Genomic DNA, 26769 nt, shown 5'->3' with positions numbered 1-26769 from the left:
AGAGTGAGGTCACAAATCTACATTTCCTGTGCCCAGTCCACCAGACCTTGCAGCCTCAGGCTGGGAAGGAAGGAGAACAGAGCTGCTATACTATCTAAATGCAACTGCATGGCTGAATTGGATCATTGATTAGAACTTAGCATGTATACTGTACTGGATGACTGATATGCAGTGAGAAAGAAGCAGCTTTATTGTAGAAAGGGGAAAAGAAGTCAGTAGAACCTCTGGGGCTGAAAGGAGCAGCCATACTATATAAAGACCTGTAGGTGGCTGCAGAAAACAAGGGATACAAAAGGAGCAACTACAGGGCTAGATTCTCAGTTCTAGTAAACTGATGTAGCTCTGTTAATTTCAATGGGGCCACACCCATTTCCCGCAGCTGGGAATCTGGGCCATTGACTCCAGTGGGGCTATAGCTGATTCCCAGCATCTGGGTCTGCCCCACTGATCCAATGGAGCTACATCAATTTACATCAGAGGAGAATGTGGCCCACTGACTCCACTGGAGCTATGTCAATTTTAACCAGCTGGCAATCCGCTCCGCTATTTTACACTACTGGAGAATGTAGCCCAGAATGTTTGAGTTGGGAGCAAAATGAAAGGTTGATAAATGGGCTGTGATACTGCAAAGTGACCACCCGGGCAGAGCATATTGGCCACTAGATGTCAGCAGATTATACCTAATGTGAAAGAGAGATTTGCCACAACCACTAGATGGCAGGATTGTGTCAAGAATGAGTCATGGACAACTACTTCTTGAAATAAAGGATGACTATTGGCAAAGGGCTGTGCATTATGATAGCCCATTATCCTTCAGAAAGGTAAACTATGCTTCATCACGCTGTGAATCATTTTCCCCAGAGACCCATGAGGCTGTTTCACTAAATGCAATTACATTTGGGAAAAAACAACTCAAGTCACAACGGGCATTGCTAAGAGCAGAGCTTTGGAGACACAAAATTGTCCATAATGGTAATGGGTTGAGTTTAAAAGTTTGGGACTCATTTGTACTTATGAAAACCTTTGAACTGGACAGGGAATAACAATCTTCCACAATAAAAAAGATATTGATAGACTTATTCTTCCCTCAAGACACCGATATAATTCAGGTCAGTGTGGGACAGCTTTCCTCAGAAAACTTACTGATGGAAATGCTTCCTTCTGGGAACCAGATGTGGACAATATACTGTGATGCATAAATGCAATGGTTATATAGACTATGCCAGAATATGTACATTAATTGATGTGTGTACACATACAAATGTGCATGTGTTTCCTTCTGCACAAACCACTGTTCTCTTCTGCCTGGTTTCAGACATTCTGAAATTTGCTCCTTTTTACACTATGTAGAACAGGTTTTCTTCAGCTCATGCAATAGCCAGTACTTCCAAAGCCACACTAGTGTTGGCATCTGACAATCAGAAAGTCTGGGATTTCCAAAGGAAGCAAAGGGAAATAAGCACCCAAATCACAGTTGGATATGGGTGGGTGCCTAACTCCCTTAATATCCTTTGAAAATCTCAGCCAGACTTCATATTTGGTCAAGGATTAGTTCCAATATTAGAGCCTCAGCTATGCAGTGAAATGATATTTCAGACTGAGAAAAGGGACTCAGTTCAAACACGTCTTCACAGCTGCTTTATCCTCCCTCCAACCTTGAATACTTGGTTATGCACAATTTTTTTTCTGAGTGTTCTGCTTTTTCGGGAGGGGCTCTCTGCAGATAAAGTTGGGGGAACTATGGGAGAGGAGCATTTCATTTTGGAACCATGCCAAAAGTCTTCAAACACAGTTGGACAATAAGGGCCCCAATGATAGAAGTCCCTTCTCAAACTTCCTGCCTCTAACTTCACAGGAATTTTTTCAGGCTCAGTGTTGTGAAATCCTGAGTGACGCTGGGGAAGAAGAAAGGCCCAGTCAATGAGATCGTTAATAAATCCAGTTAAGATTGCAGGCGATCTTCATCATTCTGTTGAGATCTGTTGAAGTTATTCAAAGTGACCTAAAGAAATTAGGCACTGATCTGCCAATGGGAGTTGGGTGCCAAACTTCCGTAGATTGTTCTGAAAATGGCAGCCTAAATCATGCCTACATTCTGCAGCACAACTTTTCTGAAGACCCCCTTCACCTCTTTGTTCCTCTGATTGTAGATGATAGGGTTGAAAGTTTATGCTAGGCCCCCTTTTCCCTGTGTTCATATTGTTAAGGACTCAGCTCCTTCCCAAGGGTACATTTGCTGGGCTCAGATGCCCCAAATGCCCTAGCAAAAGTCCCTGTGTCCATTGCAATCACTTGGGCTTCTCTGATTTGTTAGAAGACATGCTGGCAAGACCATATGGATCATGAGTTCTAGGGTTAATTCTTGGGTCTGCAGCAGACCCACTAGATGAAATTGGCCCCATTCACTTCTCTCAGAGTGCTTCACTCTGTGCATTGTCCTGTTATAAGAAGTACTGATGAGAGAAATCTGGGACACCAAACCTTCCACCTCCTAAGCCTACATCACCAGACGATCCTCTACTTTCCAGACATTTCCTAGCTGAACAGTGCTTAAAGCAATTGCTCAGGCGCCCGATCTCCTCCCTTTGAAGTCAAGGGGTATTAGGTCACATCTCATCTTTCATTACTTGAAATTGTTCCCAGGATACTTGTTGTTAGGAACTTCAGTAGTTTCCTGATAGGTGACACTGTCATATGGCCGTGCCAACAGTAGAGCTGGTTATGGGCTAGAGACACCTCTGCCTACTCTCTGGTCTCTCTGAAAGCACCCACCTCAGGTGTTGAGCCGCTTGCCCTCATCAGTCTCAGGGAAGAATCTCACACTCCTTCCACTCTCAGACCAGGACCTAGGTACTCTATCCCGCATATATCCCACATACGAACTGCTTATCACCCTGCAGGTCCAACTGGGCTTCAGGCACCAGTGACTAGTGACATTGACCAATACTCACCTGAAAAAAAGTATGTTTTAAGCAATTGGAATGAATATTTAAAAATAGATTTCAAAGCAACAAACAACCTACACAAATCTAATCAAAGGGCTTCAGCTGGTTGCCTGCAGGTGTCAGGTAGGACTTTTTTCCCCAATGCACAGTTGGTTTGATGGATTCTGTTTCTCTCCTCCCCTTCATTTGAAGCATCAGATTTTGGCCTCAGCTGGAGCTGGGGCACTGGATGGGGTGGGCCACTGAGTTGAGGTGGCCCACAGAATCCTTTTTTCTAGATGCCTGGCTGGTGCGTCTGGCTCACATGCTCCAAGCACTATTTATCACCTAATTTGGGGTGGAGAAGGAATCTCCCTAGCTCGTATTCTCAGGGATCTTGGGGATTTTGCAGACAGTCCTGTTGCTTTTCCTCTTACCTTTTTAATGCAGTTGTGATTTCTAGTCCCTTCTCCAGAAATTAGCCCCTTCCAATTGTCATCAATGCACTGCTCTTTGTGGCGTTGCAAGAGCTAGTGCATTTGCTGCTAACAGTATAAACACGGGGCAGCGTTTTCCCTGCTGCGGTCTCCGAGGGCTGGTTTAACTCCCAGCGCTCTACATCTGCAAGTGTAGCCATGCCCTTAATTGATGCAACCACCTGTGTTTGCTCTTCCCCACACAGATGCCTTTGTCCCAGGTAGCTCCTAGTTAACAATAAGAAAGATCTAACCCACAACACTAAGATTGTAGCGCAAGGATTTTTTTTTCTTGAAAAATATCCTCCCTACCACTTACCCCAGGGAACAATTTATATCCTTGGCCCTCAGGCTCTAATAATTGTGGAACCACAGCATAGAACAAGGCAGCCAGCAGGGCCGGATACAATGAGACTATTGAGCTGGGCCCCATGTGGGTGTACATCATGGGGCTCATAGGAGTAGGGCCCAAACTGGGATGTTGGGGTCAAGAGTCAGTCGTGGCTCAAAGTCCCATCTTCCTCACAGTTCTAGAGAGGGATAATGGAGTCCTGGGTTCTAGGTCCATAACCTGTCTCCATGGAAGAGAAGACCAATTTCTAAGCTCTTCCCCATTGACAATTCTGTGGCTCCCCAGTTCCCACCACTGCAATTTCTGAAAGGAGCCATAGACAGACAAAACCTTCATTGCAAGTGAAACCCACTTGCCAGTGTGTGTAGAGCATCCCCCTCTGTGCTCCATCTGTGCAGAATATGAACCTGGTACAAGGAGTACTAAAAGGCGTTGTCCCTTTAGCTTAAGCTGGAACAGCTCATGTTAAAAACTAACAGAGACACTTTCAGTGTCGAGGAAACACACAGATCCTCTGCCTGTGGCGATCCTGGCTCCCAGCCCTGAGCTCAGCCCATGAAGTCCCCCTGCCTCTCAGTCTTTGGTCTCACTTGAGTTTCATGAAACAGCAGAAACTCCCAGAGAAGTTAACTTTTGCCTTTGAGCCTCTGCTTCTGAGCATGAACAGGGCTCTGGGGAGTGACTCACCAACCATCCTTAGAGAACAGACATGGATAAATCTTCTAGCCACAGCACCAGCTCTTTTCTGCCAGAGACACCCAGAGTCAGCCATGCAGCTCATAGGCAGCGAGCAAGAGGTCTGCATTTATTGATATTCAGTCTCAGTGAGAACAGAAGTTTCAATGATGTAATTCCTTCTGCGACCAGCAGTATTCTGAAGTTGGAAAACAAACACAACATCAGCTGGGCAGAAGCCACACTTCTCAGCACAGTAAGTTGATTGCTGTCATTAAATCCCTGAGGTTTTTAAGGGGTTGAATTTTCCATAAACATGTGAAAGAAAATGTCACATTTTACTGTGAATTAAATCAGCCTGGTATAACTAATTTCATTGTACCCAGGGGCAAACTCATTTTGATAATTTGTATCTTTTTTACATAATGGGAAAGGTGGGATCTGAATGAAGAGCTTGGTCCCAGTTTCTGCACTGCCAGTGTCTTGCTCTGTGACTTTGGGCAAGTGACTTAACATCCATGTCCCTCCATTCCCCAGTTTGTAGAATGGGTGTAAATCACGAACAAGCACAGGGAGTTCAGTGGGATTGGGCTGCTGTCAGTGAGGTCAGATTCAGGCCTTTAGTCTCTCTCAGACATTTGGGGCCAGATTTTTAAAAGTATTTAGGCACCTAGTGGGATTGTGATACCTAAAACCCATTGAAATCATTGGATGTTAGGCACCTCTATGCTTTTTAAAATCCCATTCTTCACCTTATACCTTTAAAAACCTGGCCTTCATTTTTAATCCACTGCATGGTCCAGTGGAAGTAAGAATTTAGCTCCAGTTAGAGCTGGTCAGGAATTTGTCAGTGAAATGTTTTTTGGTCAGAAAATGCAGATTGTCAAAACCAAAGCGTTTTTCCAAAATGTATCAGTTCCAATGCAACTTTCATCGGGAAATTTTTCAGGTCCATGGTGGAATTTCTGCTCAGAATAAGAGAGCAATCCACCCCAGAATTGCCCAGTGGTTAAAGCTCTCACCTAGTATGTGAGAGAACCAACTTCACGTCTCTCCTCTCAATCAGGCAGATCAGGAACACAAAGGCTATGTTTCTACAGCTATAAAAGCCCCATGGAATGGCCGTGGCTGGCAGCTGCAGGTTTTTTATCGCTGTGTAGACATATCCAAACTGCCCACATCCCAGGTGAGTGCTGCAGCCATCAGTGAATGTCTGTTTCCCAGCAAGTGGGTAAATGGGTCTCTCTCTTTTCTTTTTTTGTGAAAAAAACAAAAAGTATCATTTTCATTGCACATCAAATCAAAATCAAATGTTTGGAATTCTCTTTTTCTGGCCAGCCCTAGCTCTGCCATGTCAAGATGTTGTCTAACTACAGGCACATCACTTCATGTCTTTGTGCCTCACTATCCACAGAGTCATAGATTCCAAGGCCAGAAGGGAACATTGTGATTATCTAGGGTGACCTCTTGTATAACACAGGCAATAGAACTTCCCTAAAATAATTCCTAGAGCAGATTTTTTTAAAACAGCCAATCTTGATTTAAAAATTGTCAGTGACGGAGAATCCACCACGACCCTTGATAAATTGTTCCAATAGTTAATTACTTTCACTCTCTAAAATGTTCACCTTATTTCCAGTCTGAATTTTTCTGTCTTCAGCTTCCAGACATTGAATTGTGTTATACCTTTCTCTGCTAGATTGCAGAGCCCATTATTAAATATTTGTTCCCCATGTAGATACTTAGAGACTGTAATCAAGTCAACCCTTAAGCTTCTCTTTGTTTAGATAAATAGATTGAGCTCTTTGAATTTATCTCTGTAAGGCATGTTTTCTAATCCTCTAATCATTCTTGTGGGCCTTCCGGAACCTTCTTCAATTTATCAACACCCTCCTTTAATTGTGGCACCAAAACCTGATACAGTATTCTAACACTAGTCACACCAGTGCCAAGAGTCACTCAAGAGTTCTAAAGGAACACAAATATGAAATTGCAGAACTACTAACCATGGTATATATCCTATTGCATAAATCAGCCTCTGTACAAGATAACTGGGGGATGGTTAATGTAATGCCATTTTTTAAAAAAAGGCTCCAGAGGTGATCCTAGCAATAAAAGGCCAGTGAGCCTTACCTCAGTACCAGGAAATTTGGTTGAAATTGTAGTAAAGAACAGAATGATCAGACACATAGACGAACACATTACATTGGGGAAGAGTCAACATGGCTTTTGTAAAGGGAAATCATGTCTAATCAATCTATTATATTTCTTTGAGTGTGTCAACAAATATGTGGACAAGGGTGATCCAGTCCATATAGTGTACTTGGACTTTCAGAAAGTCTTTGACAAGGTCCCTCACCAAAGGCTATTAAGCTACATAGGCAGACATGGTATAAGAAGGAAGGTCCTCTCATGGATCAGTTAAAAGATAGGAAATAAAGGGTAGGAATAAAAGGTCAGATTTCACAGTAGAGTGAGGTAAATAGAGGGGTCACCCCAATGATTTGTACTGGGAGCAGTGCTGTTCAACATATTCATAGATGATCCAAAAAAAGGCATAAGCAGTTATGTGGCAAAGTTTGCAGATGGTCCAAAATTACTCAAGATCGTTAAATCCAAAGCAGACTCTGAAGAGTTACAAAGGGAACTCACAAAACTTGGTGACCAGTCAGCTTAACTTCAGTATCAGGAAATATAATGAAGCAGATAATAAAGCAATCAATTTGCAAACATCTAGACGATAATAATAAGTAACAGTCAGCATGAATTTGTCAAGAACAAATAGTGTCAAACCAACCTGATAGCTTTCTTTGATAGGGTAACAAGCCTTATGGATGGGGGGAAGTGGTAGATGTTCTATATCTTGACTTTAGTTAGGCTTTTGATACTATTTCCCATGATTGTCTCATAAACAAACTATGGAAATTCAACCTAGATGGAGCAACTATAAGGTGGGTGCATAATTGGTTGGAAAACTGTTCCCAGAGAGTAATTATCAGTGGTTCATAGTCATGGTGGAAGGGGATATCGGGTGGGGTCCACTGGGATCAGTTCTGGGTCCGGTTCTGTTCAATATCTTCATCAATGATTTAGATAATGGCATAGAGAGTACACATAAAGTTTGCAGATGATACCACACTGGGAGGGGTTGCAAGTGCTTTGGAGGATAGGATTATAATTTAAAATGATCTGGACAAACTGGAAAAATGGTCTGAAGTAAATAGGATGAAATTCAATAAGGACAAATGCAAAGTATTCCTCTTGGGAAGGAACAATCACTTGCACACATACAAAATGGGAAATGACTGCTTAGGAAGGAGTACTGCGGAAAGGGATCTGTGGGTCATAGTGGATCATAAGCTAAATATGAGTCAACGGTGTAACATTGTTGCAAAAAAAGCAAACCTCATTCTGGGATGTATTAGCAGGAGTTCTGCAAGCAAGACACGGAAAGTAATTTTTCTGCTCTACTCCACGCTGATTAGGCCTCAGCTGGCATTTTGTGTCCAGTTCTAGGCGCCACATTTCAGGAAAGATGTGGAAAAATTGGAGAAAGTCCAGCAAATAGCAACAAATATTATTAAAGGTCTAGAAATCATGACCTGTAAATATTGATTGAAAATATTGGGTTTGTTTAGTCCGGAGAAGAGAAGATTGAGAGGGGACATGATAGTTTTCAAGTACATAAAAGATTGTTACAAGGAGGAGGGAGAAAATGTTCTTAACCTCTGAGGCTAGGACAAGAAGCAATGGGCTTAAATTGCAGCAAGGGCGGTTTAGTTTGGATATTAGGAAAAACTTCCTAACTGTCAGGGTAATTAAGCACTGGAATAAATTGCCTAGAGAGGTTGTGGAATCTCCATCATTGGAGATTTTTAAGAGCAGGTTAGACAAACACCTGTCAGGGATGGTCTAGATAACACATAAATGCAGGTGACAGGACTGGATGACCTCTCAAGGTCCCCTCCAGTCCTATGATTCTATGATTTTGGCAAGAAAATGGCAGATTAAATTAAAGGTTAACAAATGCAAAGTAATGCGCACTGGAAAACATAATCCCAACTATTCATACAAAATGATGGGGTCTAAATTAGCTGTTACCATTCAAAAAAAAATTCTTAAAGTCATTGTGGATAGTTCTCTGAAAACATCTGCGCAATGTGCAGCAGGAGACAAAAACGCTAACAGAATGTTAGGAACCATTAGGAAAGGGATGGATAATAGTGTGGAGAAGGGAGTATTGAACCCAGGCTTTCTAGATTTTGAGGGAGATCTTTAACCACTGAGCTAAACATTATGTGGGGAACCCTATCTACCTTTGTGCTGGGTGGGTTCAGGTATGCCATGAGAGCACCTACTGGATTGGGCACTGTAGGTGAGATAGGCATAGGAACACCTATTTTGAGGTCCTACTGGGTCTGAGGCATAAACCTGGATGCCTAGACTGAGGCAACGTCTCGGCCTGCTCACCAGCAGGTTTTTAGATGCCCAGAGAACTTTACCAGTGGAAAGTAGGGCACCTAGGCCCAGATGTTTAAAGGTATTTATGTGTCTAATGGGATTTTCAAATGCACCTGGTAGCCTAACATCCATTGAAATCAATGAATTTTACACACCTAGAGACTTCTGAAAATCCCACCAGGTGCCTAAATTCATTTAACAATCTGGGCCCTGGCCCCGATGGACTGTAGCCATCTACGGGGTAAGGTAGCAGATGAATGGGGGTTCTGTGATTTCCAGTGGGGCACAAACACTGGACTGAACTGCCTAAAATGGCATTTAGGGGCCTAAGACTCTTTGTGAGTCAAGGCCTTAAGAACATAAGACTGGCCATACTGGGTCAGACCAATGGTCCATCTAGCTCAGTCTCCTGTCATCCGACTGTGGCCTATGCCAGGTGCTTCAAAGGTAATGAACAGAACAGGCAATCATCAGATGATCCATCCCCTTCATCCACTCCCAGCTTCTTCGTCAGTAAAATAACCAGAGAGGGCTTAAAATAAACACAAGCAGTAGGTCTGTTGAATAAGAAGCTGCCAATAAGTAGAGCCCCATGAATCTGCATTGTAAACATTGTAATTACATGGTGATGGTGAAGAAAGGGAAGGATCTTGTTATTTTCCTGAGCTGCCATATGTGTCCTGCAGAGTAATAAAACCAGTCTCCATCTATCTTTTGATTCTCCTTCTATTACCATTGCCCATTGGCCTTCCCTCTGCAGTGTACATCTACAGAAGAAATGTCCAATCAAACCATCGTGACAGAGTTCCTTCTCCTGGGATTCTCTGACGTGCGGGAACAGCAGATTTTACACTTCCTGGTGTTTCTTGTGATTTACCTGGCAGCCCTGGTGGGGAATCTTCTCATCATCACCGTCATAGCCCTCGACCAGCACCTTCACACCCCCATGTACTTTTTCCTGGGCAACTTATCCTTCCTAGACCTCTGCTACATCTCAGTCACGGTCCCCAAGTCCATGGCTGACTCCCTAACCAACAACAGACTCATCTCTTTCTCTGGATGTGTCACCCAAGTCTTTCTAGTTATAACTTTTACAGCAGTAGAGCTGGCCTTTCTCATGGTGATGGCGTATGACCGCTACATTGCAATCTGCCGCCCTCTGCATTACAAGGTGACTATGAACAGAGGTGCTTGTGCCCAGATGGCAGTGAGTTCATGGATCAGCAGCATGATGTGCTCCATATTACACACAGCTAATACCTTTAGGTTACATTTCTGCAGGTCCAATGTTATCGCTCAGTTTTTCTGTGATATCCCACAGTTGCTAAAGATCTCTTGCTCTGATACACACGCTAATGCAATAGTCATGATTGCTCTTGGATCACTTCTAGATGTGGTCTGCTTTGTATTGATAATTGTGTCCTACATTCACATCTTCTCCACGGTGATGAGAATCCCTTCTGAGCAGGGCAGGTACAAAGCCTTCTCCACCTGCATCCCACACCTGGTTGTTTTTTGTTTATTTATCAGTACAGCATCATTTACGTACATGAGGCCCAGATCGATGTCTTCAACATCCCTAGATCTGATGGCTACTGTGTTCTATTGTGTGGTACCACCACTAATGAATCCAATCATTTACAGTCTAAGAAACAAACAGATAAAAGAGTCTCTATGGAAAATGATAGGCAGGATATTTTTTTCTCAAAAGAAATGAACTCCTCACACTGAACTCTTACTGTCCACCTGGAATAAAGTATTCCCATCCTCCATCTTATGTAATAGTTCAGGCTGACTTTGTTTGAGGACCAGCCTATGTTCATATTAGGATCAGAACCTGATGTTTTGCATTTTCTGATTTTGGCTGGGATTTTTTAAAATCTGAGAGAAATTTGGTGAAAAAATTTAAAGCATCTAAGTTCCTCAGGAGCCAAAGTCCAATTTTCAAACAAGACTCAGGCACTTCTGAAAATTTTACTCTTAGGTGCTCAAATCCCAATGAGTTTTCAGTAGAATGTCTGAATCTAATTATCTTTTGGCCCCTTTGAAAATCCTAGGAAGAGTTAATTGCAATTTTTCCATGTTCTAGTTTGAAATATCCACTTAAAATGAACTTTTTTATTTCAAAATGTCATTTCCAAATTTAAAAAAAAAATGTGTTTTTTTAATTTCAAAATGCTAATTCCAAACTTTTTAAAAATTGAAATATTTTGAATGGGCATTTTGACTTAAAATGCCATTTTAATGTTATTTTAAGTCAAACCGTCAATTCATAATGATTATTTTCGTTGTTGTTTTGTTGGTCCCAGGATAAGAAAGAGAGAAGTTGGATGAGGTAATATCTTTTGTTGGATCAACTTCTATTGGTGGAAGAGACAAGTTTCCAGGATATCTGAAAATGAACTGTGTAGCTCGAAAGTTTGTCTCTTCCAGCAACAGAAGTTGGTCTCATTCATAATGACATTTTTTCATTTTCAGTTGACATTTCTAAATGAAAGAATTTTCACTGGAACGTCAAAGCATTTCATTTTGGTTAAAAAAAAAGAAAAAGAAACAGAAAACAAATTAGTATTTTTGATTTTGACATTTCCCAATCAAATTTTTAAGAACTTTTCATTCAGTGAATATTTTTGATGTTTCTATTTTCACCCCATCTAAGATGAAAACAAACATCAAAATACCAGAATTTCTCACAGAATTTTCTGCTTTACAATGAGCTGTAAACCCCAGGCTTTTACTCTAACAACATTTTCACTTTGACTTTACAAGGAGCAGGCTGCTGTCCTCTCCACACCCCAGGGGAAAGGACTGAGTAGGGAAAAGGGGCCAATGGAGAGAACCTGGCTGAGACCTGCACCTCGCCTTATTGATACCCCAGCTCCTCCTCACCACCCCCCACAGGGGAGGTAGGTGCTTGTCTACCGAGCTCCCCAGTCTATCCATTGAGCAATGAGTCCCTTTTGACTAGGGCTGGGCAGAAAATGTGTTTGTTTTCATAGAAAATTTTCACTTCATGACAAACAACCCTCCCTCTCCAAACTTTCAGCGGAAAAATGTAAATTTCTATTAGGAAATACCACTGCCGTGTCTCATGGGAGTTGCAGTTTGTGTGCCTCAAACTCCTGTTCTCTATGGGACAGGTTCCTTGGCTGGACAACATTTGCACCATGGGATTCCTTCTTCCTAAGTTGCTTTGGTGTATCATTGGAGTCTTACAGCTGCAATGCCTCATGGGGGTGGGGGCGTAGTTTGGCTTGAGATTCCAGCCCATAAAGGAGAATGTGACCACGAGGCAACCAAACTACAGCTCCCATGAGACACTGAAGTGGCATTTTCAAGTAGAGAGATTCACTTTTCACCTGAAAGTTTTCAAACAATGTTGGGCTCTGGGGTGTTGTTTTTCCAGAGATAAGAGACATTTTTTGCAAAAAGATCCATGTGGTTGAAAACTGAATTTTCCATCGAAAAACAGATTTGACAAAAAAATTTCAACCAGTTTTACTTGTGACAGCAGTACAGAGAGACATTGACCAGAAGGTTTGGTGCTCCATTTTCTGCCCTCATCCAGAATAACCATGGGAAGGCATTAGTCCTCTCCAACATCCATGCAGCCAGAGGAGATTGGGGATTGTGCAAACAAAACTCACTGGTTTCTTCTCTTGCTGCTGATCAGACAGGAGCCATGGACATTGGAGAATGGATTCTCCTGTCATCCACAAAAGGGGTTCCTGCAGGGAAGGACTGGCACACATTGGCAAGGAGCAGGAGGATGTGGAGGAAGTGTATCTAGCCACAATCTCTGCTTCTACATGTTCTTTTGAAAAATAGACTTCAGGCTGAGGTTTTCAAAGAAGCCTACGAGATTTAGGCACCCAACTCCCACAGTGTTTCAGTGGGAGTTGTGCACTCTTGACTCCTTTAGGCACCTTTGAAAATTACAGCTTCTGCCTCTTGGGCTGCTGATCTGGCTGTTTGACGAAGAAGGAAAACAGAACAGGCAGGGGAGGGGGCATGGAAGAAAGCCCTTTGTCCTCAAAAGCAGGTCATTCAGTGTTATCGGTGTATAGTCTGCAACCAATAAAACGTCTTGTTTCAGCCCTGAGTGTACAACATGCTGCATACAATTTTCTCCATAAACCCACAGAGCCAAATCCATTCCTGATGTAACTCCCTTGAATTCAGTGGCCCCACACCAGATGAATTTGGCCAAGTCTCAAGTGTTTTTCTACTGAATCCTCTGCAATGCCCACTGGGGATAATCACAGCCCTGTGCTCCCAATCAGCGTTGTGCCCCGGGAATTCTCCACATGGTCTGCGTGCTCTACTTCCTATTGACACCTGAATCCCTGGGCTGACGTTACAGCCTTTACACACTCTGCAGAATTTAAACACATGAATGGGAAGAGATTGTGCCTGATAAAGTGTCCTGAGGAACGATGACACGTCCTGATATAAACCTCCACTGGGTAATAGAGGAGATGAGGAGTCAAATGTGGACAACTATCTAAAGTTTTAGGTATATAGACACCTAAATATTCAGCTAGGTTCCTATTGGGGTCCTCAGATATGCCTAACTCCCATTGATTTAATGATTTCCACTTATCTGAGCTGTCACTAATTATCTCCAACTGGGCAGTCTTCTGAAGGACCAGTCAGACAGCTCGGACTTGTGATGCCCATCTGGATAGTGCAAAGGGGAGTTCAGTCTCCAGAACACATTCATGACCTGCATCTCCACAGAGATTGTGCCAATCAGCAATGGGGACCTTGTCTGCCCATCCAGCTAGTGGTGGGTTTTGTAGTGACAGGGCAGATCCATGACCTCAGATCCAAAAGCTCTTCTCTTGAATGTTGAGGAATTTGGGATCCCAGCGTGGATTAGAGTCTTGGTTTGGGCCCATCTCTGCTTTTCTGTCTTGTGGATTCATTCCTGATAAGGGGAATGTTTCTTCTCTCAACCTGAGTAAGCCTAGATGCTATACCACAGCTATACCCCAATCTTCTTCCCACTGGAGTCCATAGGCTCTCCATGAGTTCTGGGTACAGCTGGTTGGGAATTCTCCACTGGAACAATTTTCTAATGCAAAATTCCCTTCACAAAATCAAAATTTTCCATGAGAATATTGAGGTGTTCAGTGATCCCTCTGTGCTGAAGGAGTCCGCAAGAGCTCTGCTTCATTCTGTCTCCAGCTGTCTGAGCATAACAACAAGAGTTTCTCAATGTGCCTCGTCTCCCCAGATTCTCCATGTGGGAAGCTCAGCCCTAATGGGCGCAGTCCCCAATACCCTCAAAAATTTCAAAATTGAAAAATACAATTGATTTTCCATCAGGAAAATTGCAATGATGGCTCCCTGCCGGCCTGCCTAGAATGCACTTTCTGATGGTCACGTTTACCCTGTAGCCAGAAAGTGAAATTGGCAAGAGCCTTCCAGGTGGGCTGCTGGAGGCTGAGCTCTCTGGCTCTCTGCCTCCACCCAGCCAGGCAGCCGGGGAGTGTGTGTGTCTGTCACTGAATGGCCATGTGGCCGTGTGTGTGGGAGTGAGGAGGGCCAACAGGGCTGTATAGAGAACAGGCTACAATGCAGTGTATTCAGCTGTTCTGCTGCAGATGTTCCAGTCCCTGTTGTGGGTCAGACAGGTGACTTCAGCTCAGCTAACAGAGACTGCCCCTGACCGAGGCAGGTGTGAGCGGTCACATGGATCAGCACAAGGCAAGACAAGAGAAGCAGCATAGGGAATACAAGGGTCCCTGATCCTATATTAACAGGAGGTTTCAGCCCCATAGCTACTCCTGCACAGCAGCAAGAGTGAGATAGAAGAACTAAGAGCCTCCAGAGCATGGTCCAAGACAGGATCAGGTTTAAGCCCCTGTCTCCTCAGACAACTCCATTCCCTGCCTTTACCCCTCTCTGTTATGTTGCACACTTGTGGGTGAGGCGGCCTGCAGGACTGGTGCTTGCTATGTGGCAGATACACCAGAGATCGTGAAATATGGAGTACAGGCCACATGCACAGGGGAGATCTACAGAAAACAACGGGGACATTAGCTCAATGTGTAGGAAAAATGTGTGTCTTCTCCACATGGCAGGGTTTAGCACCTAGGGATCCTGCCTCCAACCACTAAGTTCAGCCCACTTGGCTTTGCTGCTACTGTGTCTTTTCTCTCCCTTTAGTTTGCCAACACTGCAGAAAGGCACAGGGCAGGGAAGCCTGGGTCTGAACTGCACAAGGCTCCAGGGGGTGAGTCCTGGAAGCCTTCAGAGAATGGACCTTATCACATCTTCTTCTCCCTGGCAGTGAAATCCAAAGTCAGCTGCACACAGACCGGCTGCAGAGACCAATGTGTCAGAGTAGCCCCTTGTCCTATGGTTAAGCCCCCCAGCTGACGGTGGCTAAAGGTGAAAAGGAGGCTTCCCCTGGCCTGATTCCTTCTGGCAGGAAATGGCTTAAGGTGCCTAACCCAGCTGACTCCAGGAGAGAGGCTCCCTGCAGCCTGGACTTAGGTGCTGAGCTGCCTGACGACATGGACGCTGGCACTACATCCTTTCTCAGTCAGTGTTGTCACTGCTGATCTTTCCCTCTGCTCCATTCATCAGTGGGGGGATCTAAAGTATCTGACACACCAGGTCCCAGAATCCCAGCTGCAGTCCACAAGCTGAAATTGCCCTAGAGCCTGCAGCTCGGGAGCCCAGGCTGACCACAGCTGTGTGGCAGTACGGCACGGGGGGAGAGGAAGTCCCTCATGTGGGCCAGGCTCAGGCCATGTCTGTTTTATAGGTCATACCTACAGCAGTGCGAATAAGAAACGTCTCAGTTTGGTGGCTGAATCGAAAGATAAAATTAAAAAAATAAAGAAAAAGTCTTAGGTCAAACAGAAGGTTTTGCTTCACGCAAAATTCAAAACAAAAAGTCATTTCAAATAAAAAAATCAAAACATTTTGTTTAGAAAATGTCATTTTTTTCCCGGCCAAAACAATTCAGCGAATTTGACACAAATTAGCAACGTTTTTTAGCAACCTCCACATGCATTTTTTGGAAAAAGGAAGTTTTGTCTGTAAAAGTTTGGCCAGCTTTATTCAGAACCAGCACCTTAAACTCTACCCAGAGACCGCTGGATGCTTTAGACCAATAACCATCATTTTAGAAATTATTGGTGAGAACTTCAGAACTCCTGGAGGGATTTGGATGCTCAGTTCCTATTACAATCAATAGGACTTGGGTTCTGAACTCTCCTAGGCAGCTTTGAAGATCCCAAGCCTGAAGATTTAATAAAGTTTCAACCACTTGGTAATGATTTCAGTATCGTTCTCTGTTCTCATTGGCCCCCTGCCATGCAAACCTGCAAGTCACTAAATTGAGTTCGGCTATTACATGTATTCAAGGATACCTTCATCCCTTGATCTGGGCCAGGCAGGTGACTTTGGTTCAGAGAGGGCTATACCCTGTGCAGGATAGGAGCAGACTGTTGCATGGTTCAGCACAAATTAAACAGAGCTGAGCAGGGTGGGAATTGCTGACAATTTTGTCCTGCTTTAATAACAGGCTGCTTAATGGCTCCCCAAGCATCTCCACCTTAGCAGCAGGAGTGATGCCTGGGACAGAAGCACAGAACTAAGCATCTCACATCAGCGTGATGATGACCAGGGAAGCCAGGAACTGATAGATTATTGAACTCGCAATGAACACACAGACACAGCACAATGTAATAGACATAGAGACACTTTCAGTGTCGAGGAAACACACAGATCCTCTGCCTGTGGCGATCCTGGCTCCCAGCCCTGAGCTCAGCCCATGAAGTCCCCCTGCCTCTCAGTCTTTGGTCTCACTTGAGTTTCATAAAACAGCAGAAACTCCCAGAGAAGTTAACTTTTGCCTTTGAGCCTCTGCTTCTGAGCATGAACAGGGCTCTGGGGAGTGACTCACCAACCATCCTTAGAGAACAGACATGGATAAATCTTCTAGCCGCAGCACCAGCTCTTTTCTGCCAGAGACACCCAGAGTCAGCCATGCAGCTCATAGGCAGTGAGCAAGAGGTCTGCGTTTATTGATGTTCAGTCTCAGTGAGAACAATAAAAGGGCTCTTCGTTAGCTGAGCATTTGGCATCCAGATACTATAGTGATTGGGGCATTAGTTGTAGACAGATAGATAGATTGGACAGAAGCTTCAATGATAATTCCTTTTGTGACCAGCAGTATTCTGAAGTTGGAAAACAAACACAACATCAGCTGGGCGAAAGCCACACTTCTCAGCACAGTAAGTTGACTGCTGTCAATAAATCATTGAGGTTTTTAAGGGGTTGAATTTAATCATATAAAAGTGAATGAAAATGACCACCTTTTACTATGAATTAAATCAGCCTGGTATAACTAATTCCATTGTACCCCGTGGCAAACTCATTTCTATAATTTGTATCTTTTTAACATAATGGGAAAGGTGGGATCTGAATGAAGAGCTTGATCCCAGTTTCTGCACTGCCAGTGTTTTGCTCTGTAACTTTGGGCAAGTGACTTAACAGCCATGTCCCTCCATTCTGCAGTTTGTAGAATGGGTGTAAATCACGAACAACCTCAGTGAGTTCAGTAGCATTGGGCTGGTGTCAGTGAGGTCAGATTCGGGCCTTTAGTCTCTCGCAGACACTTAGGGCCAGATTTTTTAAAGTATTTAGGCACCTGGTGGGATTCTCGAAAGAACCTCTGGCACCTAAAACTCATTAAAATCAATGGATATTAGGCACCTATATGCTTTTGAAAGTCCCATTCATCACCTTATACAGTAACTCCTCACTTAAAGTCGTCCCGGTTAACGTTGTTTCGTCGTTACGTTGCTGATCAATTAGGGAACATGTTCGTTTAAAGTTGTGTAATGCTCCCTACTATCGTCCTTTGGCAGCCGCCTGCTTTGTCTACTGCTTGCAGGAAGAGCAGTCCCTTAGAGCTAGCTGGTGGGGGCTTGGAACCAGGGTGGACCAGCAGCCCCCTATCAGCTCCCCCATCAGATCCCCGCTCCCCTAAGTTCCCTGTGCAGCAGCTGCTTGCAGTTCAGCTGTGTCCCTCCCCGCACTGCCATGTGCTGCTCCTGCTCTCTGCCTTGGAGCTCCTCTCCGAGACTCCTGCTTGCTGTGCCAGGGTGAAGGGAAGGAAGAGGGGGACTAATGTCAGGGTGTCCCCCTCCCCACTTCTCCTGCACCCCGCTTACCCCATCTTTCATAGAGCGGGGCTCAGGGCCGAGGGAGCTTGCGAGGGAGCTTGCAGCAGCTGCGGTCTCAGCAAGCTGATCTAATTAACAAACTAGTGTACTAAAGGAAAATGCACATATCTCCCTCCATTCCTGCTGCCTTGCAGAGTGAGAGAGTTAACCCTTGAGGGCTCAGACGATTGCTAGTTCATCATTTACCAGTAAGGGAACTATCCCACCCTCTGACTCCTCCACCTCAACCAAGCTTCACAATCATCATCACTGTGTACCAGTATTAAATTGTTTGTTTAAAACTTATGCTGTGTGTGTGTGTGTGTATATATATATATATATATATATATATATATATATATATATATATATATATATATATATATATATATATATATATATATATATATATATATATATATATAGTCTTTTGTCTGGTGAAAAAAAATTCCCTGGAACCTAACCCCCTTATTTACATTAATTCTTATGGGGAAATTGGATTAGCTTAACATCGTTTTGCTTAAAGTCGCATTTTTCAGGAACATAACTACAACGTTAAGTGAGGAGTTACTGTACTTTTAAAAACCTGGCACTTCATTTTTAATCCACTACATGGTCCAGTGGAAGGAAGAACTTAGCTCCAGTTAGAGCTGGTCAGGAATTTGTCAGTGAAATGTTTTTTGGTCAGAAAATTCAGATTGTCAAAACCAAAGCGTTTTGCCAAAATGTATCAGTTTCAATGCAACCTTCATTGGGAAGGTTTTTCAGGTCCAGGATGGAATTTCTGCTCTTATCCTGAGCAGTGAATTGAGTGAATTGCCCAGTGGTTAAAGCTCTCACCTAGGATGTGAGAGAACCAGTTTCATGTCTCTCCTCTCAATCAGGCAAATCAGGAACACAAAGGCTATTAATAAGGTAATAAGTAACAGTCAGCATGAATTTGTCAAGAACAAATAGTGTCGAACCAACCTGGTAGCTTTCTTTGACAGGGTAACAAGCCTTATGGATTGGGGTAAGTGGTAGATGTTCTATATCTTGACTTTAGTTAGGCTTTTGATATTGTCTCCCATGATTGTCTCATACACAAACTATGGAAATTCAACCTAGATGAAGCTACTATAAGGTGGCTGCATAACTGGTTGGAAAACTGTTCCTAGAGAGTAATTATCAGTGGTTCACAGTCATGCTGGAAGGGGATATCGAGTGGTTCCCACAGGGATCTGTTCTGGGTCCTGTTCTGTTCAATATCTTCATCAATGATTTAGACAATGGCATAGAGAGTACACTTATAAAGTTTGTGGACGATACCACACTGGGAGGGGATGCAAGTTCTTTGGAGGATAGGATTATAATTTAAAATGATATGGACAAACTAGAAAAATGGTCTGAAGTAAATAGGATGAAATTCAATAAGGACAAATGCAAAGTATTCCTCTTGGGAAGGAACAATCACTTGCACACATACAAAATGGGAAATGACTGCTTAGGAAGGAGTACTGCGGAAAGGGATCTGTGGGTCATAGTGGATCACAAGCTAAATATGAATCAACAGTGTAACATTGTTGCAAAAAAAGCAAACATCATTTTCAGGAGTGTTATAAGCAAGAAAGGAGAAGTAATTCTTCCATTCTACTCCATGCTGATTTGGCCTCAACTGGAGTATTGTGTTCAGTTCTGGGCCCCACATTTCAGGAAAGATGTGGACAAATTGGAGAAAGTCCAGCAAATAGCAACAAACATTATTAAAGGTCTAGAAAACATGACCTGTGAAGGAAGATGGGGAAAAATGGGTTTGTTTAGTCTGAAGAAGAGAAGATTGAGAGGGGACATGACAGTGTTCAAGTACATACAAGGTTGTTACAAGGAGGAGGGAGAAAAATTGTTCTTCTTAACCTCTGAGGACAGGACAAGAAGCAATGGTGGTTAAATTACAGCAAGGGCGGTTTAGGTTGGACATTAGGAAAAACTTCCTAACTGTCAGAGTAATTAAGCACCTGAATAAATTGGCTGGAGAGTTTGTGGAATCTCCATCATTGGAGATTTTTAAGAACAGGTTAGACGAACACCTGTCAGCGATGGTCTAGATAATACTTAGTCTAGATGGTCTAGATAACATGAGTGCAGGGACAGGACTGGATGACCTCTCAAGGTCCCCTCCAGTCTTATGATTCTATGACTTTGGCAAAAAAAGTGCAGATTAAATTCAATGTTAACAAATGCAAAGTAATGCGCACTGGAAAACATAATCCCAACTATTCATACAAAATGATGGGGTCTGAATTAGCTGTTACCATTAAAAAAATAAAATTTTAAATTCATTGTGGATAGTTCTCTGAAAACATCCGCTCAATGTGCAGCAGCAGACAAAGATGCTAACAGAATGTTAGGAATCATTAGGAAAGGGATAGATAATAAAATAGAACATATCTTAATGCATTATATAAATCAATGTTACTCATAGACTCATAGACTTTAAGGTCAGAAGGGACCATTATGATCATCTGGTCTGACCCCCTGCATGCTGCAGGCCACAAAACCGTCCCTACCCTTTCCTTGACTCTGCTGATGAAGTCCCCAAATCCTGTGTCTTAGTGACTTCAATTGGCAGAGAATCCTCCTACTAGCGACCCCCGCCCCATGCTGCGGAGGAAGGCGAAAAACCTCCAGGGCCTCAGCCAATCTACCCTGGAGGAAAATTCCTTCCCGACCCCAAATATGGCGATCAGTAAGACCCCGAGCATGTAGGCAAGAGTCTCCAGCCTAACCCTTGCTAGCCATTATACTGTTTGCCTACCATTGCTTGGTATTCCTCAGCTAATATGTTTTACCATTAAACCATTCCCTCCATAAACTTGTCTAACTTACACCCAGACCTTGAGTACTGTGTGCAGTTCTGGTCACCCTATCTCAAAAAAATATATTAGAATGGGAAAAAGTATAGAGAAGGGCAACAAAAATTGTGGAACAGTTTCCATATGAGGAGAGATTCAAAAGACTAAAACTGTTGAGCTTTGAAAAGAGATTAATGGGCGGGGGTGGGGGGTATGATAGAGGTCTATAAAATCATGAATGATGTGGAGAAGTGAATAGGGTAATATTATTTACCTCTTCACAGAACACAAGAACCAGGGCTCACCCATTTAAATTAATAGGCAGCAGGTTTAAAACAAAAAGAAGTACTTCTTCACACAACACACACTTTATGGCACTTGTTGCCGTGGATGTTGTGAAGGCCAGAAGTATAATCAAATTAAAAAAAGAACTAGCTAAATTCAGGGAGGATAGGTCCATCAATGGCTATTAGTCAAGATGCTCAGGGATGCAACCCCATGCTCTGGGTGTCCCTGAGCCTCTGACTCTGCCCTGTTCTGTCCATTCCCTCTGAAGCATCTGGCACTGGCCACTGTCGTATGACAGGATACTGGGTTGATGGACCATTGCTCTGACACACTATGGCCATTCTTATGTTCTTATGTTCAAATAAACAGGTAAAATAACCTCTCTGCTCCCACTCAAGGTTCCCCTCTTTATTCATCCCAGGATCACATTAGCTCTCTTGGCCACAGCATCACACTGGGAGCTCATGTTCTACTGATTTATTCATCACAACCCTGAAATCTTTTTTAGAGTCACTGCTTCCTAGGACAGATTTTCTCATCCTATAAGTATGGCCAATGCTCTTTGTTCCTAGATGTTTTTGTTGGGATCCACTAGGCATAGCTACCAGGTAACTCGGGAGAGTGGAAAGCCAAAGTGTCGATGAAACTCTTTTGCTCTGGGCCTATCTGTGAACCACAGTGACTCCATCTTGGGAACTCTCACCTACTTCTATGCTAACTGCTTACATGTTAAAGCAGAAATGTATTGGTCAGCGTTTCTAGCAGATGGCTGCAGTTTCACTCACACTAGCAGAAATAATAAAGATAAGGAGGAGGGAACAGAGAGAAATAGTTAGTTTGCAGTTGCTTTCCCATATATCCCCAAGGTATTTAGTGCAAAGGGTCAAGGGATGTACCTTGTTCTCCCTTCAACATGATAAATGTATCCACAACAGATGTCTCTTGTATCCCCCCTCCCCAAAATAATATATGTATTCTGTGTAACCTGTTATCTATCGGTCAGCATAATGACGCAAAAGAATGAATGCTAAGTTGTTTGTCTCTCTGTATAAAAGAAGCTCAGTTGTGCTTGTAAGGTGTGTCTCTTCTGGCATGAGTCGAAGAGCACCCTCTCAGCTGACTGACAAATAAAGGACCTGGTACCCGTCTTCTTGTCTCTCCGTACCTCCTTGGTGTAATTAGGTAAGCTCCGGGGGGGAAACGGGCCCTATTTGGCTAACAAATTGGCGACTCCGCCGGGACTTCTCTCCCTGTAGAGGGCACTGACCGACGACCGAGGGCGATTCTGAGGAGTGGCCACCTCGAGCTGTTGGTTTGCTCAGGCCTCGGGTCGTCACAATCGGTCGGGGCGGCTGTGTCCTCTCTAAAGAGAACTCCTAACGACACGGAGATAAGACGGTACCAGAAGAAGGGGAAGGTCCAACAGCCGGACGCGGCCACTCCGGGCGGTAAGTGCGTTTACCTCTTGGGTTTGAGGGATAACGCCCCCGCAGTGTAGAATTGGACCCTTTGGGTAATCCCTGTGTGGGAAGGTACTGTAAATGGACAAATGTTTTGTGGTCATGATAACTAAGCCAGGCAACGGTTAATGAATAATTTCACTAACTTCCCTAGTCTGTGGGCCGTATTGGACAATTACTGGGATGTAGAAAAGCCCCAGGGCTTGCTTTTATTCTTGGTAGGGGTACTGTTCTTTTTCATACTAATGATATGCTGGAAGCCAAAATTGTGATAACCAGGTCTAGGACTTAAACCGACTCTAGCCGCACCAAGACTCCTGCGAGGGGAAACCCCGTGACCAGGATATCTTGATCGCAAGAGGGGTCGGTCAAACCCGTGACCAGGTTTAATTAAACACAAGCATAATGGGGTCCGGACAAAGCACATATGCTGGGACACCCTTGGAATGTATGTTAAATAATTGGAAGGCGTTTAGACGCCAGGCTGATTATGGAATGGTATTATGTAAAAATGATCTGTGTGACAATGCGGTTCTGGCGGAACCCAACTGAGAGCGCCAACTCAGGACAAATTGCTAAAACAGGGCAGTTACAGCCCAAGGCTGGGGTTTTTCCACCTCCAAGGCAAACCAAACCAGCCAGTCTAGGAGGACTTCGGTCTCACCCCACTGGCTAACCGCAAGTCTCACAAGCAATCTCCTTAGACACTCCAGTTTCCCAGTATCACCACCAGGGCCACACGTTATGGGGACAAATGGTTATGAAAACCAATACCCCAGTAAAAGAAAAAGGTTCTCCTGATCCCAAAGGACCAAGCCCCAGACCCAGGTCAATATACAAATCAGATCTTACCCACAAATCACGCTGTTGCCAATCCTTCAGAATCTAAAATCTAAAGGTTTATTCATAAAAGGAAAAAGATAGAGATGAGAGTTAGAATTGGTTAAATGGAATCAATTACATACAGTAATGGCAAAGTTCTTGGTTCAGGCTTGCAGCAGCGATGGAATAAACTGCAGGTTCAAATCAAGTCTCTGGAATACATCCCCCGCTGGGATGGGTCCTCAGTCCTTTGTTCAAAGCTTCAGCTTGTAGCAAAGTTCCTCCAGAGGTATGAAGCAGGATTGAAGACAAGATGGAGATGAGGCATCAGCCTTATATAGTCTTTTCCAGGTGTAAGAACACCTCTTTGTTCTTACTGTGGAAAATTACAGCAAAATGGAGTCTGGAGTCACACGGGCCAGTCCCTGCATACTTTGCTGAGTTACAAGGCGTATCTGCCTTCTCTCAATGGGTCCATTGTATAGCTGATGGTCCTTAATGGGCCATCAAGCAGGCTAGGCAGAGCTAATCTCAGCTTGTCTGGGATGTTACCCAGAAGCATAGCATAAGTTTGCCATACAGACAGTATAGAGCCAATATTCATAACTTCAACGACAAAACTGATACACACATATAGACCGCATAATCATAACCAGTAAACCATAACCTTGTCCTAGACACCCCATTTGACCCCCTTTATACAAGATTTGGGTGCCACTACAGGACATTGGTTGCAACAATGATCTATACGGTCCCAGTTTATGTCAATAACGTCACAATCTGATATTTTGTTCAAGTGCCATTTGACTCCGACAGGCTCGGTAGTAACGGCTGCTAAACCCCAGAACCCTCCCACTGTTGTAATGCCAGAATCGGTGTCCCCTTCGGCTCCTTCACCCCCACAGGCTTTAGAGAGTACCCCCCCCCTTTGGTGGGATTGTATCCGTTAATTACTGAGAGTGTGTTAGCCCGTCCAGGAACACAGGATCTTGTGTCAGGGTTCTGGGAAGATGGGGGTGGAGTACAAAACCAACCCCCTCATGCAGCCAATTTGAGCTGCAGTTCATTAACAAGGTAGGTAGGGGTAATGCCAGTTGGATGATGGTGGAGGGAGATTCCTATCAACATCAAAAGCTATAGAATTTGCCCAAGTCTTTTGGTTTTGAAGAGGCAGATTATCATTTATACTAACAACACTTCACACCACTCTGGCAGTAAAATGGGGGTTTAAAATCAGAGTGAGTTATACTTATTACATACATTTTAAGGTCCCTTTATATTGTTACAGCGGTGTAAAATGACCTTAATGTAAATGTGAGCCAGATGTGAAATATTCCTGTATTTGTTATATATTTAGGTGGGGAGAAAGCAAGATAAACCATGTTATGATGCACCATTTTTCAGCAGCCAAGGCTATTGTGTGTCATCCGGAGAGAAAAAACATTATGAATGAAGGGAGTTTGTATTTATAAGCTCTATCAGAAGGCATGGTAAGTTTGATCCACTAGCCAGATCCAGTCTATCCTGGAATTATAGTTTAAAGTAACTGTATTGAGAAATAGGTTTGCCTTTCTTAGTAATGAAAATTGCGGTTCAAAAAGTTTGCCTCATTGAAGAATCAACACACCTGTACTCAAAGTATAAGTCTATCTCATCACTTTTTTACTAATATAGGATGAAATCTAGGATGAACAAAGGAATACAATTATATGTAAATTGTATAACTAATAGAATCAATTGGGAAAGTTGCTTTTTGCATCAAAATTTATCACAAAAATTTTGTTATTCTCAACAAATTTCTTTTATGTTTTTTTTTCCAGGTTTTTGTAAAAAACAAAACAAAACAGAAGTGTTTAGTTTTCAATCAAAACATTTTGTTCTTTAGTCACCAGAAACTTCTTCCTGTTATTATTTTGAGGACAGTCCCAAAATTATTTTATTGACTGATTGATTTGCAAAAATCTCTGTTTCATCAAAAAGACAGTGTCCATCAAAAAAATGTGAGAATGGAAAATTTCCAAGCAGCTCTAATACATTAACCTGTGGAATTTACTGGTATAGTAACTTTAATAAGGCAAAGAAGAAAATTTTACTGTGTTTCTGAGAAACATTTTTGTTGTTGTTTGTTTCTCCCTGCTTGCCTGGCTTGTCTTCTAGAGTGTAAGATTTTTGGAAATGGGCTGGATTCTGTGCTATGTTTGTGCCATGTTCCACACAATGGAGTCCCAACCATAGATGGGACCTTAAGGTTCTACCAGAAGACACACAGTAAATGATAAAGATAATTTCTAATTTCTGATGTCAATCCCTTGTTCCTGAGAATTTTGGTTGGGATTTTCTAAAGGGTCTATGTAGGACCAGCTGGAAATTGGAATTTCATTTTTTGAAAAAAAGAAAAAAAAATCTCAAGATTTCAAGCTATGTTTTGTTCTGATATGGAAAGAACACAAGACTTTTCAAAAAGAGATGTACAAAATATCAACCCACTACAGCCAGGTGGTTAGAACAGTTACCCAGGGCATGGGAGAATCATGTTCAACTCCCATGTCTGGTAGTTTCAGAAGTAGAACTCAGACCTTGGCAAGTGCACGTGCCACCAAGCTATGGCATTAGTTCTTATCATTTGTTCTCACTTTGATCAGTAATTCCATCCTGAACTTAAGAACATACCCAGATGACATTTTTGTTGAAACCACTATGTTTCCATGAAATATTTCTGTTGCAGCAAAATGGTATTTTTCAACGTAAAAAAAAGTTTTGTCTAATTATTTATTGTATCGTATTGTATTTTTCCCAGCTCTAGGCCTAAGTAGCACAACTCCCATTGAAGATCAGGGAGTATAAGTGTCTTAGGAACAGAAGTCCTAATGACATTCAGTGGAGACTTGTGGTCCTAGGTCACTTAAGTGTTTTTGAAAATCCCAGTCATTTTACTGAGCAGCAAGCAAGGTTATCTTGAAGGTGAGGCATGAAGACAATGGGAAAAATCGTGAGGTTTTCTCATGGGTGAATGGAGTGGGGTTGATGGGCTAGACCAGCAACAGGGGAAAGCTGCCATTGGGTCAGCCATCCCACTGACTCCTCATGGGTCATAGAGGAATAAGGAGTGGAGCTCTCATCTCTGTTGCAGAGCCCGAAAGATGCACAAGAACAGACTGGTGTTACATAAGAACATAAGAAAGGCTGTACCGGGTCAGGCCAAAGGTCCATCTAGCCCAGTATCCTGTCTACCGACAGTGGCCAATGCCAGGTGCCCCAGAGGGAGTGAACCTAACAGGCAATGATCAAGTGA

The 26769-nt window shown here is 43.2% G+C and overlaps 2 protein-coding genes across 2 annotated transcripts in view; one reads left to right on the top strand and one right to left on the bottom strand.

Moving 5' to 3' along the window:
• Positions 1 to 26769, bottom strand: part of LOC135974464 (maestro heat-like repeat-containing protein family member 1) — a 936803-nt gene that overhangs the window by 383164 nt on the left and 526870 nt on the right. The gene's annotated exons all lie outside the window — the stretch shown is intronic.
• LOC135974824 (olfactory receptor 14A16-like) lies at positions 9655 to 10605 on the top strand. The gene has a single exon (XM_065563847.1). The coding sequence runs from the start codon at positions 9667 to 9669 to the stop codon at positions 10603 to 10605; it is 939 nt and encodes a 312-aa protein (XP_065419919.1). The 5' UTR covers positions 9655 to 9666.

This window comes from Chrysemys picta, chromosome 12 (assembly GCF_011386835.1).
Source record: "Chrysemys picta bellii isolate R12L10 chromosome 12, ASM1138683v2, whole genome shotgun sequence".
NCBI lineage: Eukaryota > Metazoa > Chordata > Testudines > Emydidae > Chrysemys > Chrysemys picta.
This window is presented reverse-complemented; position numbering and strand designations above follow the sequence as displayed.

Excerpts from the sequence above, each read along its gene's own strand:
- LOC135974824 (XM_065563847.1), top strand. The coding sequence starts at position 9,667 with ATGTCCAATCAAACCATCGTGACAGAGTTCCTTCTCCTGGGATTCTCT.